Here is a 19982-nt window from a genome sequence, read left to right as displayed (position 1 = left end):
ACATGTCCTGTGATCAGCGCAGTCATGTGACTGGTGTCCTGGATAATGTGGGTGATAGTAGTGACAGACCGTGGAAAAAAGGTGACAGCAGCAGACTGGCAGGAAAGTGAGGAAACTATCGCCATATGGCGATAATCACAGCGAAATATCACTGTGTTTGGCTGCTGTTATGGCTCTGGGGTTTGCTGTCGGATACCACAACTATCGGGTAAGGTTTCTGTTTCAGCTAGTTGCTAACTTAACCAAATACAACTTCATGATTATGAGTTTGCTACGCTGGGTATGTGGCTCATATTATCTGTTACGTGTCTTAACAGTTCAAGTAGTTAACCCCGGCCGCATGGTAGGAATAGTTCTGTCACTGTGTGATTTGCAAAGTTCACAACTTCTCAATTTCTATGCAAAATGGTGCGTCAAAATATAAAAAATTCACAGCACCAAATCAAATAAAGTGCTGTTCTAATAGTCTACTTGAAGTATCTTCAGAAAAACGGTGCTGTTATCCATTCCAGGGATCTAGTCGGTCTGGCCAAAAGTTCTTCTGAACAGTGAACACACATATTTTGCAATGAAGTACTTTAGCCACAAGGTGGACGTGTTGGGTTGTGCCATTTATTAGTAGCCACTGTGTACTTTTCCAGCTTTTCCATTGTTTTTATAGTCTGCATTTAGGAGACTGCAAAATCTTCCATACCAGGCAGGCAGTCTCATTTGTATTGAAAGGCTTACACAAGACAGATCTGCTCAAGAAATCTGTATCAAGTCAAACAAAATGTTTTTAATTTATCCAAGAAACACGGAACAGTGTGGATTAGAAAAACACAATCATATTGATTAGTGAAAGGGTAATACACAAGTTAACACAACCATTTAAATGTACTCCTACGACCTATAATGAAGCCACCACTGTTGAATGTTTTGTGGGTTTTCTTGGTGCGCTGACTGCGCTGGTCATGTGACCTGAGATTGCATAACAGTTGTGTAGAAGTGGCACCTGTGGTCACCTTACTGTAGCTGGGCCCCAGCTGTTACTTAAAGTAAATGTTTTGAAAAGTTTCCTTCCAGGCGGGGTCTCTGCCTTTTGGAAGCATCCACTTACATCATGCAACAATGACTTGACACATTGACCTACAGTACAGTTACAACTTATACAAGCTTGTGTTGGAAAGTAGCCTACTGGATAAGTAAAAAGTCAAACATAGAAAACATTTTGCTTTTCAGTTTCACAATATGTTTGAATGCCATTTGAGTTATGCCACACAATAAGCAGGGGTTATAATAGCCCCAATACGTTCCCTCAGTCCCTGCGCTCATTCTGTAGCTCCAAGATGAGGTCACATCCACGCCCCCTCCCACCGCGGTTCAGAAACGGCACATGGTTTCCACCAAGAAAGGAAGGCTTCTTACCCTTTTCTGCACATTGAATCCAAAAAGTAAAGGTCGCCTAACATGCTAAACTAATTTAAATTTAGGAGCGGCCAAGAAAATCCAAGTTTAAACGGTTAAACGAGCGTTTAAATCGGTTGTTTAGCATTTTTTTCCAAGGAAAACATGGTCGAAAACATGGTCGAATGTGGAATTAGATTTCCAACTGACTTCAGTTCACTCGACATGCACGCGCACACGCACACCTTCTTTGAAAAACATGGAAGCGGCTGAAAAAACAACCGATTTAAACACTTGTTTAACCGTTTAAACTTGGATTTTCTTGGCCGCTCCTAAGTTTAAATGAGTTTAGCATGTTAGTGGCCCTTCACTTTTTGGATTCAATGTGCAGAAAAGGGTAAGAAGCCTTCCTGGTGGAAACCATGCGCCGTTTCTGAACCGTAGTGGGAGGGGGCGTGGATGTGACCTAATCTCAGAGCTACAGAATGAGCGTAGGGACTGAGGAACGTATTGGGGCTAGGGTTATAACAACACAACTACAAAGTAAATATACGGTAGATGATGCTAAATATTACAATTAAATATTTATTCATGTATTAATGTTAATTAAAATAATGCAAACACAAAAGCCCAGGTCATACATCTTAAAATTTGTGATTTGATTATTGTAACTTTGTTCATAGATTGTCTATGGATGATGACCTCCTATTGCCATATGCACATGGCCATGGACCCTCACACTCTCATCGCCACGTCAGAGACTGTCAGCCCATCATCCATGGAAACATCACCTATGAAAGCTGGCAGGCCAGCAACCACCCTGGGGTGCCAGTGGCCGAATCCATGACATTTGTCACAGATGTTGGTCCACGATGGGTCCATGGTCAGTGATGACTTGGAAACATGTGGGATTTAACAAGTGTATTTTTGTTGCAAGATACCAAATGTGATTTGTAACTGGTCCCATATTACAATTTTTGTTATTCATAATATGCAATAAGATGTCATCACCACCATCTCTGGATTGCTGTTGGTTTGATCATTCAATTTACGAGATTTCACTTCCTGTCTCCAGGTCACTGGACAGTGGTACATGACCCCCTGAAGACTGTGTCAGTGCTGGAGCCAGGTGGGCCAGGGGGCTGTGGGATGAACCACAGAGCTGAGGTGGAGCAGACAGCCATGGCTGCTGGCTGTCTCTATGCTCAAAATGGAGGCTTCTTCAGGACGGAGAATGGCCAGTGTCATGGCAATGTAGTGAGCAATGGCAAACTGGTGAAGAACAGCGGAGGCGTGCAGAATGCCCAGTTTGGAATCAGGAGAGACGGTACCCTGGTGTTTGGGTAAGAAGTTCTGTAATTTTGTGATACTGATATAGTATATGGGCATTGTTTTTCCTTCTATTGTTTTAACATTTTCAGCATTTATTTATTTGCATCAGTTATACCTTCAGTACTGTATTATTATCCTGCGTCTACTCTAATGCTGGTCAAGCAGTTAGAAAGAAAATGATCACAGGATGGCATACTGTACCTCTCTCTTTGTTTAAAGTAACGCCTACCGGCTCACCAATTGTAAGGACATTTGCACCTGACTTCACCAAAAGAAGATGAAATACGGGCAGGGACCATAAAAAGATAAAAAGCCTGCTGCCCGGATCACCTGAATGAATGTTTGGTTGTACAGAGGGCAGTCATCAAATAATTTAGGCAAAAAATATCTAGAGTTCCATGGGTCCAGTGTTTTGCAACTGTTGCCAATTGTCAATAGTCTTCTATAAGCATGTCAACAACAAAACACAGTTCTCTTGGGGCACGGTGGCACAGTCGGTAGTGCTGTCACCTCACAACTAGAAGGTCCTTTTTCTGTGTGGAGTTTGCATGTTCTCCCCGTGTCCCTTAGGGTAGGTACACCCACAAAAAACATGCAGTAATCCTGGTCTCTAAACGACCTCCCCCTGGCCAGCCGCGCCTGATGGAGGGGAAAGGAACTGGTCGGAATAACGTGTTCCTTCCGTGTCCGGCCGGGGAAACTCCCCCCTGTCAGGTGTGTCAGGTGTGCTGCCCCCCCCCCCTCCCCCCCAGGTTGGCAGAGGGGGTGTAGCGCCCAGGATTACGTTAGATAATTGACACTGGGTGAAAAAATGGGTTGCAAATTCAAAATCGTGGGATAAATATTATTGAAAAAAAACAACACGGAAAAAAACAACTGGACCGTGTGTGTATGTGTGCGCGTGTGTGTGTGTGTGTGTGTGCTGTATATATGCTCAGCCCTATTTCTCAGTTGTGAGGATTCACCCCCATTTTCTCTTGGGACCCATCATCCCTTCCATCCAGGTACCTATCAGAGGAGGATGTTCTGGACAAGACCAACCCATTTGAGCAGCTGGTCAGTGGTGTGGTGTGGTTGCTAAGGAACGGTCAGGAGTACATCAACCAGAGCCTAGAGGCAGAATGTGGCGAGATACAGGAGACAGGTACGGTATACTCACACAACATACAGAAACAAGTTAATACAGTATGTGACCCAGCACAACCCAGCTTTGCCAACATCCACAATATTTGCGTACTCAATTAAAAGAAAATGCGTGTCTTCATTTCTTGTGTGGAATATATATCTTGCATGAGAAACTAATCATAATCTGTTGTTTTGATATTGTGATTAGCAGTGGGAGACCAGCACATTGATTGGCAAGTAACCTGTAAATAATTGTAAATCTGATTGACCATACATTTCTACCTAAACAGGTTCGTTCCGCCATTTTGTGGATGTCGTGTCAGGCAGGACAGCGGTGGGTCATGACAAGGAGGGTAGACTGATCCTGTTCCACATCGATGGACAAACAGAACGCAGGGGGTAAGCACGAAATATCTACTGTGTACTGGTGAGAGAGTGATGTAGGTTTGATCATCAGTATGTCATTTTGTAAGTTTAATTAACAGCTCTTCACTCCATTCAACATCTGTGAATTTCAGAGGGAATTGAATATGCATGGTTAGATGTGCTGCGTATAACCACCTATAGCCATATAGACTACACAACATTCCATAGGATTTTTCATTTACATATCCCTAAGAAAGGCACAGTGCCTTATTGGCCGATCACAGCACGCACATGACTATTAGTGGTTTAAGCCTGTTTTATATTTGTAGCAGTAGACAAATGTCTATTGACACTAATGCTCTCTAATCTGCTGCAGGTTTTTCACACAACACTTTTTGTTCTTCAGTACAATCGAGATTACACTGCAACAAGTAGTGGGAAGTAGCTGCTTGTTCTCCAATTACTTCTGTGGTACTTCTCTTTCCTTATTCCGGTGTGCTACAACACTGGGTGGTGTGCTACAACACTGGGTGGTGTGCTACAACACAACACCTTGTCCTACAACCACTAGGTGTGTAGCACACCTTGTCCTACAACCACTTTCCAAAAAAACAAAAGTTCTATGACCTCCTGCCGGTGAAAACAAATAGGCTGGCATTTTTGTCAGAGTGCACAACTGATTATTGCTGAGGGTGAGATATCAATGGCAAGCAGAAACAATATTGGTATCACCTGCTGGCTGCTGTATGTGCATTATATTTTATTGTATTTACCCTTTCAACTGTAATGGCGTAGTCTGTTTATGGTACTCTGCTATTTAGGGCTAAAATGTGAGCTGCTGTAATAGCAATATTGAATGGTTTAGGAAATGTGTGGGAATATATGGCCTTTCTAGTGTCCTCAACCTAACCTGATCCTGTTAATTACTCTTATTTTCCCACCCTCATGCTCATAGTGCTCACATCAGTCCAGCATGTTGTGTTTGTTCGTATAGCATATCTGCAGTCTGAGATGGCTTTTAAATCATGTGCAGACTGCTTGACTGATGCACCACAGCCAGGGTTGGCTGGTGCACAACTCCATTTGCACAGCTGCATTTGCATGCCAGCTTGCAAATGGAGCAGACCTATTGATTGGCTACGAAAATAAGGGACCTCACTACATGCATTGCTCAATAGGAGATGTTGGAAATGCAGGGCAAAGTCATGAGGGAAACAAATTATTCACCTCCTAAGATGCCTAATGGCCTAGTAGTAGACACCCTTTGCAGTAGTAAAATAATAAAGATGTACAGTTAAATACAACTGGAAGGAGATAAGGGAAATTCAACCAAGTGTTTGTAGGTAAAAGATTAATACAATGTACAGTAATATATTTTATTGTGTGTGTGTGTGTGTGTGTGTGTGTGTGTGTGTGTGTGTGTGTGTGTGTGTGTGTGTGTGTGTGTGCGTGTGCGTGTGTGTGTGTGTGTGTGCATTATATATAAGATAAGACTGAATTAGAAGGGAGAGCAAAATATTGCTGTGATTATTATTGATTATTGTGATTATTATTAAATTGATGTAGAAATTCAGTGACAGGAGTGCCATTTCAGCCAAGTGGGTGAATTGCAATAGCCATTAAGACACTAACACTAAGTTTCCCTCTTGCCAATCAATTCTATTGATCTCACAGTGCCTACACACAGTGACCTCACATACCCCAAGAGATTCATGTGTTTGTGTTAAATATCTGGCTGCGCAAAGCAACAACAAGGTGACATGTCCTCGCCCACCCCCATCGTACTTCCCCCACTCAATATCAGACATGGTGCAGTTCAATAAATTATAGCCAGTCAGCTCGTTCTATCTAATGCAATCAGACGGACCAATGACCTTCTCTGGAGAAATTGACCTTCTGTCTAACATGAATAACATCACTTTTTACTTGGTAACCCCTTAGGGGCACATTTATTGTGTTGGTATACAGCACAGTCAAAGGCGCTTTCTTGTATTCCTGTGTGCTGTGTTCCAGACATCCCAATTCCCAATGTGCAGGGCCTTTATGTACCTCTATGGTTGTTTTGTCTCTACTAATATAGTATGAATCTCTGGGAGGTGGCAGACTTCTTGAAGAGGAATGGAGTTGTCAATGCTATAAATCTGGATGGAGGCGGGTCTTCCACCTATGTGACCAATGGCTCATTGGCTAGCTACCCCTCTGACCACTGGTGAGTCCATTTTAAAAACATGTCACAGCTTTACTAAGGCTACATTACCAGCAATTTCATTGTTAAGACACACAATTCAGTTTAGGTTTACGTTCTTTTGAAGCACGTCATGCATGGTGATTAGTATTTCTGTACAGATGTTTGTGTTCTATAATATTAATATATTTTCTTAATTTCCTCATTCTCTTTAAATTATCATATTTTCTATTATATTCATACCTCCCACTTTTCTTTCTTTCTTTCTTTGACCCAGTACTACTGATCCTAAGTGGCGCTGCACGCGGAGGGTCTCGACCATTCTGTGTGTCCACCAGCGCCTGTGCCAGCCTGAGAACTGCAGTGGGCACGGGACCTGTGTAGACGGGCGCTGTATTTGCCAGGAGGGCTGGCACGGTGCCACGTGTGATACTATGGTGTGCCAACCACCAGCATGTGGTGCCCATGGTGTCTGTACAGCCTGTAAGTGTGTTATGTGGAGGAAGGGTGTCAGCTCTTGTCAATGTGTGCTGGAAATGATGACTGCACAATTAACCAAAAATGATTTGGAACCAATAACAACTTAATATTGAGAAGCAGGTTTTTTGTGTGTATGTATCAAAGAATCATGTTGCAGTTTTCATGTTGAACGGTAAGACTACAGTCATTAGTATTATTGCCATCACCTGGGTGGGTTAGTCGTGTAACTTTCTTGACGTTATGCCGTGTATATGTTCAACAAAACAGCCATGCAAAATAACATTGACAGCTATGAGGTGGGGAAAGCTTGACCTGCATAGCAACAGTTGCTAAACTATTTGGCATTGGACAATTGCTTTTTGGGGTGGGATTTAGCGAAGGGCTAATTGATTAAATTGATTGGCTCACTGGTATGATTCTGAATGTAGATTGTAAGTTGCTCTGGATAAGATAGTGATGGAATGTTTGCTCACTTTTATATTGGTCATGATGGGATGTATTTGTGATGAATGTTATAACAACATACACATTCACAAAGCAGACTTTTATTTGCACCATGATGTTTGGAAAGACATTGTTCCTCTGTCCTCTGCGTGTTGCAGATGGCTGTATTTGTGATGCTGGATGGAGGGGACAAAACTGCAGCCAAGGTAACTTGCAGACTGCTCTTGGTCACACATTCACAAACACAGACATGCAGCTACAGACTTACTTGACTGAGGCAGAAGTATAGTCTGCACATGCAGTCCAGATACAGCCACAAATACACACACACAGGCAACAAACAAAACAAAAATAGTTTTTTTTTCTCCCACAATCTGGTTCGGAGCATGCGCCAATTATAAGGAACCTATTATTTGTGGAGAATGTGCCTCTGCACAATACTTTGAATATCTATAATAGCAGCTCTCAAAAGGTGGGTAAGTTAACATAGCTGAAACCATTCCTAAGATAACACTGTATTTAGTCTCAGTCGGCTCTGTGACTCTTTGATGTACTTCTCAACTCTCCATTTCATTACACTAAGTTTTGAGAAAATAGTCGATCTACAAACTCACAATGCGTGTCATTGTAATGCGCTGTGAGCTTGTAGATCGTCCTGACATCGTTTATAATACTGTAGGGTTAAAGTGATTAAACTAATTTAGGTGGAGACCCCCAGGAACTACTTAAGAACCCCTGGAGGTCCTCAGACAACTTCGACAACCACACAGTAATGTAGAAATGCCAATCTCCATTGCACTTAAGCATTTTCCTCAACTCTATCCCAAACGTCACAGCAAGATTGTAATTGACCTCAGCATTCTTTTTTGTTTTCACCAAAACAAAAAGCTTGTTGCAGTATTTATCTAGCTCTCTTCTTCTTTCTTGAAGAGTGCCTGCCAGGTTTCTATGGCGACGGCTGCAACCAGACCTGCACCTGTGCCAACGGAGGCTTGTGCGACCCTGTCCATGGACAGTGCACTTGCACAGCTGGTTTCCATGGTGACTCCTGTGAACAATGTATGTATTTATTAGCTTATTTTTTTTGTCGTGTTTGTAGCTTTTTTATAGCCTAAATTACACATGTGTCGCTCACCTAAAATCAGTTATTTTCGTTGAGTGACTATCGTTCTATTGAAGAGAAGGTGAATGTTGAGGAGAAGAAGAAAAAAGATTAGATTGTCACATGTGACAAAGGTTATGAGCTGGATTCAAATCCATATTGTCAGCAGGACATGGCGTGTGCAAAAACTTGTTGAGCCACCACTATGTGCATGGATGTATGCATATATAGCTGTATGTGGGTGTGCTATTGCTGATTTATTTACGCAATCTGCTCACGTGCACACTACCATAGCCTCAAAAGTAACCTCATCCATTGCCCCGAAGTTTGGGACTTAAGCTCCAGGATTCAATCTTATAAGGTTGCCTTCCTTCTGTTACACTGTGCGTGTGTGCGACTACATGAGACTCCTGCCAAATCTCTGGCTCCTTCAATGAGCAGGTGGGTAAAATTAGCCCTGATATGCTAAGCTTTGTTACATAATTTCCTTGTCTGCCTCCTTACACTTTAATAAAGCCCAAATCCTGAGCTGACTAAATAGCTATGGGCATTAATGTTTCATAGAAGACATTGTCATCCGTTTCCTGTTGTCTGTCAGTGTGTACCAGTGTGTATCAGTCGTTTTTCTTCCCAACTCTCTACGTTTAGAGCAGGGCCGGTTCTTCAACGCTAGTACCCCTGGTACTGCTGCTTTATAAAGCCTACCAGGGAGTTAATCACATGAACCCTTGGCCCTAGGGAAACATTCTGGAAAAATAGGTGAATAGCAGATATACAATGTGTCACTCAATTGTCCTTCCTGCTAGGGTGGGATTGTGGTGGACCCTAAACATGTCAAAATTGATCTAAGATTTCTAGTGTTTTAATAAGCTGGGAATCTTGAAAACTGTAATTAGTATGGGTCCTAGATTGAAATATTTTTATATATACCATACCCCTGGTGTGGTAAGAACATTGAGTTATTTTTCAAAAAACATAATCTGAATACTATACTAATCTGAATAGTTAAAAGAGCATAAATAGTGTATAGTGGAAACAAATGGTATCCATACATTCATCTTTCTGTCATCTCTCTGTCTGACAGTGTGCCCTGTGGGGTTCTATGGTCTGTCCTGCAACCAGGAGTGCCAGTGTCAAGATCTATGTCCATGTGACACTGTCACAGGAAGCTGCAATGCCTTGATCCAGGGGGAAATGAACCATACCATATACAGAGGTACCTTACAACACACACACACACACAGACACACACACACACACACACACACACACACACACACACACACACACACACACACACACACACACACACACACACACACACACACACACACAGAGAGAGAGAAGGATGAAGAATACACTTCCAAGAAGAATTTCTTTCATGTGTTCCCATGCACACACACACACACACACACACACACACACACACACACACACACACACACACACACACACACACACAATATAGCGCCTTTATCCAAGGTGCTTTACAATGTGCATTAAATGCACCCACTCACAGACACACACACACACACACACACATTCCTACACGTGACCGATGGCAGAGGAAACCATGCAAACCTGCTCATCAAGAGCAATTAGGGGATCAGCATCTTGCTCAAGGACACTTCCAACTAGAACTGTGGGGGAACCCCTACTACCTGAGCCACTGCCGCCCCCTCTAGGAACAAACATATATCCATATAGGACTAGACAGAGCTATGCATTGGTGCTTTTTCACAGCATGGCACTGGTTCGACTCAACTCCACTGGCTTTCGACCACACAAACCGGTACTTGGATACAAGAGTACCCGTTTAATGTAGCTAGTCGTCATAGCGATGTCCAAACCTCTGCATAGGAGACAGAGCACTAAAGAACAATGGCAACTTGCCCAACAAAAAACGTTTATGAAAACATTTCTTTAGGTGAAAAATAGACTATGCAATTAATCAATATTTATTCTTTTCATATTTACAATGGCTAGTTTAGCTTTCATGCAGTACATAGGAGTTTGACGTGACACAATTAATCTAGTAAGGCTGCACGATATGGACACAATTTCATATCTCTGTATCTATGCCAAATATTGCGATATCGATATGATATACGTTATTACCGATAAAATGTCATATTCGATATTTTAAGTGTTGCATTGGTAACTAAATTATTAAAAAAACGGCATAATAACAAGTCAATATCACTGATATATCAATAAATTGACGATATATCATGTTGCGATACCGTTGCCTTTTTGCGATACTGATATTGCACATGTTCATACTTCGATAACGATATATTGTGCAGCCTTACTTAGACCAATCAGTAGACTAGTACTTTTGCCTAATGGAAAACCGAAAAGACAAGTAGATTCAAGTCGAGTTGAAAATATTTCCATGCAGTGGAAAAGAATAAAAACCTCAAATGCAAATTAATGAAAGATAGGAGTCGTACAGTGAGAGAGAAAGAGGAACCCAGTCTAGACGGCAACATTCAGTGATCAGTATAACTTGAGACGGTGTCCTTAGATGACACTTCGCTCTGCATGACAGTAACAGACTATTCAGACATGGTAAGAGGGAATATACCCAACCCTAACCATCAAACAGAATACATAGCGATATACCTAATATAGAGTTACAAAGTCCAGTGAAATAAAAGGAGCTACATAAATATATTAGCAATCAGTTATAATGAAAGGGGAGGCTTTCACTGTGGGTTTGGATGAGGTCAGCTCAGCACAACATAAATAGCTCACAAGAGTAACATTGTCATAACAAATGACAGCAGTAACAAGGATAACACTTACACACAACTTATCTGCCACATACAGACCAGTGCCTCTCGCAATCTAAACCACTTTCACATTGCCTACCTTTGTTTGTTAAGCAGTGGTTGGCCACAGTTGCAAGAAAAATACAACAGATTTGTGTCACCACTACACAACACACAGTTATCGGTGGAGTTTATGCCTAGATTTCCTCTTCATGTTGTTGTGCACAGTATGTTTTGAACCAGCTGATGGCAATGTTTACTGTAATTATGTTGTGACTGTGTGTGTGTGTGTGTGTGTGTGTGTGTGTGTGTGTGTGTGTGTGTGTGTGTGTGTGTGTGTGTGTGTGTGTGTGTGTGTGACGTGTGTGAGACGTGTGTGTCACGTTTGTGTCTATGAAGATCATACAGTTATTCTGCCCAGTTTATGCACATGCATGCATTTCCCATATATAGGACATATGTTTACAAGCCCTAGAGGGCTCTGCTGGAATCTCGCTCCTCTGTAGATTTTCAGCCTCCCGTGTGTGTACATTATGTTTGTGTCAGGACTGGAAAAGAATGTTATTGTGTCTTGCAGCAGTAATTTAAATCATAGAGATATATTTAAGGAACACTTTCATTCCATTACAAAACCAGTTTGTGGATAAATTACAGAATATAGCAAAAATCGCACATCTACAAGCTCACTGGCTTACCAAGTATAAAATGAGGCATTAAAGTAGGAAAAACATAACGAGAGACAATATGGACCTATACGCGTTGGTCAAGCTGTTGCCTTGCTCTAGAGACTAAGTAAAATGTTTACGTTACTTTAATTGAAGACTTGGATTTCTTATCCTTGCAAGTCTGCAGTCTATGCCACTTGGAAATTTAGCGGTACTTCTTGGACTTTTTGCTATAGTAAGTAACACGTGTTTGCAAATGTTGCAGCTTTGAAATTGTACTGCTGGTCCAAGCTATTGCATATTTAGAGAAGTGCAAATGTTGCAGTTGTGCCCTGGGCAAACTGAAACCAAGCATTCAAAGTAACTGAAATGATCTTGTCAATGTAACAGTGTTTCAAGCGTTTCAGTTTTACTGTTGTTTTTGAGGGGTGCTAGCCCCTCCTATATTCAGCTATAGTGTAGATTTTCGTCTTACACAAAGATTACATTCCCATTGACAATGAATGGATGATGTACGATGATAAGAGCGCCCCTCACTTCACACGGGTGTGATTTTTTGCTTAGTTATTTTAAATGTAGTTAATTTTGTTGGCTTTTTTAAGGCAGCTATTTTTTATTATGAGCTGGTTGGAGGGTAGCCCCTCTCGGAACCCTCCGTAAAGCTTTTCTGAAATTTGGATGTCACTTTGCGTAGGGTCCATGTGCATATCTATATTTTCGTATTGAAATGATAGAACGCGGACATAAATATCGTCGTTAACGTCGTGTCTGCGCCGTTTGACGGCTTCTTTTTGTTTGAGTTATTCTGAATTTGTGAACTATAAGTACCTATACATACCGCTGCAAATTCTCTTGTGTCGCGGAAGCCGTTAAGTCTTTGTTTGACCGATTTGGTCGCTTTGATTCTTCTTGTTTATTTACCGTTTATTGTACCGCCTCCCGATGTGCGGTTGGCTTGTGCATGGCTACGTTCCTGCCTCTGATCTGCTCTGTCATAGCTATAGCCACTAGCTAGCCAGATAGGCGGTACAATGAGGTGTCAATAAACAAGGAAGGAAGAGAAGAATCAAAGCGACCAAATCGGTCAAATCGGCTTCCGAGTTATTCGCAGCGGTATTTATAGGTACTTATAGTTCACAAATTCAGAAGCCCTCAAACGAACAAAAGCGGTCAAAGAGCGCAGAAGGACGTATACGAAGGTATTTACGTTTATTTATGTGTGCGTACCCGGTGGCAGGGTGGAGGTGGAATAGGACCCCATGGTCTGGGTCTCAAAAATGTCAGAAACTTCAGTACCATTGGGTTCTGCTTGTAGAGCTAGTTGGAGGGTGGACCTCATAAGAATACTTTCTCTCACTATTCTATTCACCCACTATATAAGGTTGAGTCGAAGATAGATTAGAGTTTCAGGAATATTTCAGGTCTAGAGATTCAGTGATGTACTGTAAATAGGTTTTCAATGTAATGTGTCCCGGGACCCAGGGGTGGGCTTTTAGAGGGGTGTGCACGCTTATCCGACACACCAAACTGACCAAAGGTCCGACATGCGGAGCGGTGTGCTTGCGGTTAGGGTTAGGATTTTAGTTTGTTGGTCTAATTAATGACTGTCGAACCTTTGGTGTGTCGGAACTAAAACCTGTACCCCTTGTAGATGTGTCCCAGCCTGCAGGGACATTTTTTGAGTCCCACTTCAGACAAAAATGTAAAAAGAACCACCGCTCATCTGCTGAAAACTTAAGTGAGGTGCTGGAGTCACAAAGGGATAATATAAAAAAAATAAGGGAAGCTCCACACACTCAGATCTGCGCACAATCAAAGTATTTATTTTGCAAGCTTTCGGTCTACTGACCTTTAGGCATAATCAAAAAGTGACATAGGACAGAATATATGTTCATCACTTGATAGGATGAATGATCACACCTGTGTCAAACATTTCAATTAGAATGATAGCTCATGGGAGTTGTAGTTCTCAGTGAACCACAAGGCACCCAAATACACTAAGTGTCCATTTAGACAAGAGAAAACATCACGAGCAAAACATGAGTTGTTTGTTTCCTTCACATAGAACCAACCCTCATCCATGCAGGTGTCATTCTGTTCTCCTCTCCTGATACACTATCTTTTCTCCAGCAGAACAACTGTGAGTGACTCCTCCCAGTCATGACGGAAGTGCTAATGTGAGCTTTCTGTTCCCCTCTGACATTTGCTTTCTATTTGATAGAACTAAAAGGAGCACAGCAGTAGAATGAGGCGATGCAACACTCAAGTGTCTCTCTTAATGTTTATGAAATTACATGTTTTAACTAATCCACATCATGTCGGTCCTAAATGGGGAGAGAAAGAAAATATGCGTATTCTCTTCTTACAGCCGTAAGATCTGTTTAGTGTCACAAGGTTTAAAAACCTGATTTACTGTCTCTGTCAATAGAATGAATTCATGTACCACAAACACAAACAAACCAATACAGAGATGTGCAAAATGTGGGAAAAACGGTAGTATTAAAAAAGCCATCCCAATGTAACATGTTACTTTAACCTCAATCTGAGAACCCATCGGCAAATAAAATAAAAACGGCACCCTCTTTTCCTTTGACGGAGTCAACAATCTGTCTCGAGAGACTACTTTAACCCATAAGAGTCCATGTTTACACTCTGTGATAAACTAAACTGACACTCTGCAGTGCCCTGTGTCACCACCACGAATATTACTGTTCCATCAACAACGAGACAAGTCAATGTACAAGTCAATACATCACTACAATGGAGATTGTTGCATTTCGGACTGTTAGTATGTCTGACCAATATATGCACCCCAAAATATCGCCACTTTTCCACAAAGAAAAGCTGGACTGAAATGATGAAAACTTCCTTTGGAAACAGTCGATGTTTGGGAAGCACAAACATATGGTACACACAATTGACAGGTCCGATGCGAGTCTTGCGATTGTAGTGGGGTAATTGATCACACCACCTCACAATTGTGTGCCCCATACATTTGTGCTTCCTAAAGGATGTTTTGATATGTTCAATCCTTTTTTTAATTCATACCTGTATTCTTTATTTGATGTTTAGGAAAGCCAGACAATAATGTCAGACAATATTGTTGGCTTGAGAAGTGTCACAGAAAAAGTGAGACCAAGATTCACTTGTCCAACGGACAAGTACATTTTTAATGCACTTGTCCGGAAAGATTTATTGGTTGTCCCGGACAACAGTACAAGCCTAATGTCAAGCCCTGCCTATGCTTTGTAAAATGGTTGACTGTAATGTCAGTTATACGCTGAATTGTAGTCGATGAATTTAACATGCCAGACCAGCGGTATGATCCTTTAACCTCAGACAGATGTTGGGCACACACACACACACACACACACACACACACACACACACACACACACACACACACACACACACACACACACACACACACAGGTTCTTATCTGACTTAGCTCTAGTGCTATGTATCTGTTGAGCCCAGTGACCCTTGCCATGAACTGACTGCAGCTCTAAATCAGCAAGTTATAATTAGACCCTTGTAAAATGTATGTATCCTTTATGAGAGACTCATAGATAGAGATAAGAGAGAGAGAAATGGAGATAGAGGAATTCTGGCTGTGTGTGCATGTGTGGTTTGCAAATGGTGAACTATTTGCATAGGAGAGAGAGTTGAAAAAACAACCTAGATCCCCTTAGTAAATATCATTGCTGTCAGGCAGAAACCTTATATCTCCTTATTTCAACTTTTAGTTTTTTTGTAAATGAATAATGCCCTACTTCGTCATACTAACTAAAGTGTCCCACAAAAGTAGCAAAAATATGTGATCTATAAGCTCACAACGCCATCACATTGTGTGCATTTTGCTTCATTGGAACCATAGGAACATGGTTTTTCCTGATTTTGGACATACAAGATTTACATCTGACAACGTTGATATGCTTGTGGGCCAAACACTATATACTTCCCTTGTGACCACACTGAGATGGTCATATCTTTTAAGCCACTCAATAACAGGGCTGGTTATTACATTTCCACAGAGATGTATTTAGACACAAGCCTGACTGTCTCATCTATTATTGTCTGTGTACTATATGGTACTATTCTGTTCTCAATCTCAACTGATATTTGGTTATTAATTGATATTTATACACAGTAAAATCCTCTATGTTAATTTATCCATATGGAACCAAGGCCTTTAATATGCATCAGAATTTTCCATTTGTACATGAGTTAAATTAACAGGGTTTTGCACAGGGTATCAATATACCACTTTGGGACTCTAGAGTATTCTGCGTTTGGATTGGGTACATGTAAACAGTCTCAACCTTTGTGTCTCCACAGCGGGCCATTGTCTGGCCAAGCAGATGTTTACAACATGGACACAAGAGGAGCAGGCTCACAGAGACAAGTCTTATCTGGCAGAGTAAGTGTCAACGGTCAAGTCTCTTGAGCAAGGAGGAAAGGCGGGATTTAGGGTTTCAACATAAATCCCATTGTTCTTATTTGAAGAGATCAATAATATATTGTGACAAATCAAGTTGGAAATCAGTTTCCCTTTAACTCAATTGACTTTGCCTACTGACACAAAAATGCGTCACGTTAGTGGTGTTTACCAAAGTGGGAAATTACCCCAGACAAATATTTGTACATTTCTTCTTCAGTAAAAACAAATCTTCTTTTACAAGTGTATTTACTTAACTCCCTTGAGATGCAAGGTTGAACCTTTTTGGAGGATGCTGGCTAATAAACTAAATGGCTTAAATATTTTTCAGATTTGGTCTAACAAGATAAATGCATTATTGTTTATACCATATCAATTTAGGAACATACATAACCGTCTTCTGCTGTGATCAATGGGGTCCAATTAATGTCTGGAAAAGAACACCTGGTACTCCAGACAGATTTGGCAACAATCTCAGATTCTCCTTTACATGTAAACAAAGCTGGAGATTCTGCAAACACGATGCATTCATTAGCCCCCTTACCTTTCACATGCAAGTTAGGGATTGTTGGGTGTTGCTATGGTTTCTGGACCAGCCCTTTGTGAAGGGCTGTCTGGTCAGAGATGGGGGAGTACAGTTTTTGCCAGGTGCTTGAAAAGCGCCTGGACTAGATTTGTCTTTACCGTCATCACTATTGATGACCGTAAAGACGACTTTCGTGGCGACTTTACTGATGCCTATTCATGATTGGCTGCCTCATAGTTCTAGCGGCCATACTAGCGACCTAGTCAGAATTGGCTGCATCCTAAGCCAATGACGGCATAAAAACCCATACTCTGATCGCCGCAACCCGGAGCGAGTGGCAACAGAAGCTAACAGAAGCTAATGTTATGAGCTAACTGGAACTAGAGGACAACCATAACAAAACACCAACAAAAGAAAGTCGGAAATTAACAAAAACAGGTGCTACAAGAGCTTGTTGCACATGGTTGCACCTGGCAGTTATGACTGAGTGATTCTTTTTTACCATAATTTCCTCTCAACTTTGTCCTTTCTGTGGTTTCTGAAGTCAAGTGATATGTTTTAACTAAGCAGACAGGGGTACATTGTCTTGCTCAAGGGCACTTTGATGGGACACGTCTGTTGGGCACATTGTTATCTATAAACATACCACAGTTAAATATGCACATGATTCATCATATTCTATACAAAACTGTTTCTCTAGGGTAGACGATAACCAGGCACACTCTTGTTGGTTTTAAAAGTGCTGGTGTCTGTGACGTCACGCTAGTGATTTTTGCTTCCCTTGCCTAAATATAATTAACTACATGTTCATTATATATTGTGTTTCTCTTCTTCGCCTCCTCAGCTGGACATGGCTAATAATAACTGTGTCCTTGGCCTTCCTGCTGCTGGCTAGCATGGTAGCTCACCTTGTTCGGGAGTGTCGGGGCTCGCTGGTTGTGCGCCACACCCAACAGCGGGACTACTGCTATGTTCCACTGAATGATATCAATGAAGACGCATCTCGATCCAAGGTCAGTTGTACGGGTTCGAGGCGTGCCAAAGGGAATTTTGAATTGGATGACACAGACTCGCAGGATGAGATTTGGTCTCAATCATAGGAACACCGTTTAAAAGATCGTGAGGTAAGCAGCTACATCAAATAAGAGCAATTCCTCCAAGAGTGAAATGGGATAGCCATCTGCAAAAGAACGTCAATGCATCCAAGAGAAAAGCACAGCGGGAACATTTCACACTGGACACTTTCACAGGCAATACATTTGAGCACAGCTGTCTAGTCTATGGTATATGAAATATGCAAGAGCGTGAGACTCACCGAGCATTTGACTGGGGGAAAAATAATTAATATAATTATGTGGAACTGGAATTATGTTCAAAAACTATAATGGAGGAGATGGATCACATGGTTCTCTTTTATTTCTACTGAAATGTGATGTTTTCAGTTGGACTGAAATGGGGCTTTTCAGTAATGCAGGACGTAAAGGAGGAAAAATATTTATTTTGAACACTTAACATTGTGCTGAATCAGCCTTTGACTATGCTAGCAACCTGCTTTTGTAAGAAGCTTTTTTTTTTGGCTTTGTTCTGGTATGGTGGGCCAGTTTTGCTTGCAGCTGAGGACAATGAATGTATCAAAGAAACAAAGTCCTTTTTAAGGGGTGTGTAAACAAAGATTTATTGTGTGTATGACCTTGATGTCGCTCTCTTGATTGAGCTGCAGCTCCAACAAAAGAGCAATGAAGTGTTTTCCTCATTGCCATATGAACAGGTGAGGTATGAACTTTGAACCCCAATAGGGAAATATCCAAAGGTGTTGAAGGTGAAAGAGAGTCATTTTTCATGTCTCTTAAAAAGTGAACAGGGGTCTAAATTGGCAAACCGGCTTCATACTGTATCAGTATGCACTGGCTATTGATCTTATCCAGTGAAGTGTTCAAATACTTTACTACTGTGTGGCAACACTAGTTTACAGAGGCTGTTTTGGAAGCACAAAGACATCTGTCAACATTGTGATTTAGAATGGCAGGGGCCAGGGGGGCAGGGTAGCCTCGCGTAGCGATACTAATATCACTGCGTGGATATTAGTCTAGTCCCTCTCAGCTGTCACCATTTTGGCCATGAAGTCCTCCCACAATTGAGAGGGGCCAGACTTAATCTGTACTGGGGCGATATGTATTGCAAAGGCAGATGAAGGCTGGCCATGCCATGCCATGCGAGGCTAGGGGCATGGTGCTATCTGCTTCATTTATTTCAGGGGATGTTTAAATCAGAGGACAGCGGGAAAGAAGGATCAAATATGGAAGAATCCTGGGGAAAACTGGAGGGTTGACAGGTACGCGGCACATAAATACAGTGCACGAGGACAGTGCAGAATGAATGATGGACAATAGACTATACCTTTTAGAGGGCTGCTAGCCCCTCCCATGTCCAGCTTTGAGGGTTTGTGTAAACACAAACATTGAAGACAAATGTGTGTAAACACAAACATTGAAGACAAAAGTAAGGACGCAAATTGTGATTGGCCAGAATGAGATTATGTATGATCATAAGAGCGCCCCTCACTTCACACGGGTGTGATTTTTAATAAACTTCGCATGAAGTTTGGGTTGTCAACATGTGTTGTGAGCTTGTAGCCTATTTTCACTGAACCATTTTCTGATAATCCAATCTATAATGTCACAATTTTGATGAGTAAGGCTACTTTACCAGCAATCATTTGGAGGGGCCTATTTCTTATTTGTGGAGACCATTCACAGTTTTCACGGGATCAAAAATTAAAGTAAAGCAATAGGGGAGTGGACAGATTCACTGTATACAATTTAGTATCTTCTGTACCCTGACATCATAGTTTTGAAATCTGCACCAATTCTAAGGCATCCAAAGTGGGTCAAAGAGGAAATGTTATTTATTTGCGTTACTAAAATGAGAATTTAGCCTTGTGGCTAAAGAAACAGAACAGATACTTGAGACAAATAGATAAGAGACCCAGGAGTTGATGGTTATTATTAAACATGTCATCTGTTGGGATAGTGTTTTATCGTTACCGTTTAGATTTACACAAGAGAGTTGTTTTTCCTAACATTAACAGTTGCCAAAATATTTGTGTTTAACTGCTTAGCTACAATGGCAGTGTGATCCTATTAATTATGAGGGTTTTA

The 19982-nt window shown here is 41.4% G+C and overlaps 1 protein-coding gene across 1 annotated transcript; it reads left to right on the top strand.

Moving 5' to 3' along the window:
• The first annotated feature begins 68 nt into the window (after positions 1–68).
• nagpa (N-acetylglucosamine-1-phosphodiester alpha-N-acetylglucosaminidase) lies at positions 69–19407 on the top strand. The gene is made up of 12 exons (XM_083761711.1): positions 69–208; positions 2070–2269; positions 2462–2729; positions 3723–3862; positions 4134–4242; positions 6290–6418; positions 6672–6877; positions 7477–7524; positions 8249–8377; positions 9505–9636; positions 16199–16280; positions 17669–19407. Exons 1-12 carry the CDS (start codon positions 126–128, stop codon positions 17922–17924), a joined length of 1782 nt encoding a protein of 593 aa, XP_083617837.1. The 5' UTR covers positions 69–125; the 3' UTR covers positions 17925–19407.
• The last annotated feature ends 575 nt before the right edge of the window (positions 19408–19982 follow it).

Source organism: Protomyctophum parallelum (genome assembly GCF_964188405.1).
Source record: "Protomyctophum parallelum genome assembly, chromosome: 3".
Classification (NCBI taxonomy): Eukaryota; Metazoa; Chordata; class Actinopteri; order Myctophiformes; family Myctophidae; genus Protomyctophum; species Protomyctophum parallelum.
Note: the sequence above shows the minus strand (reverse complement) of the source record. Positions and strands in the feature narration are given on the sequence as shown.

Excerpts from the sequence above, each read along its gene's own strand:
- nagpa (XM_083761711.1), top strand. The coding sequence starts at position 126 with ATGGCGATAATCACAGCGAAATATCACTGTGTTTGGCTGCTGTTATGG. Across the intron at positions 3,863-4,133 it reads TGGCGAGATACAGGAGACAG|GTTCGTTCCGCCATTTTGTG; the intron begins GTACGGTATACT and ends CTACCTAAACAG. Across the intron at positions 6,419-6,671 it reads AGCTACCCCTCTGACCACTG|TACTACTGATCCTAAGTGGC; the intron begins GTGAGTCCATTT and ends TCTTTGACCCAG.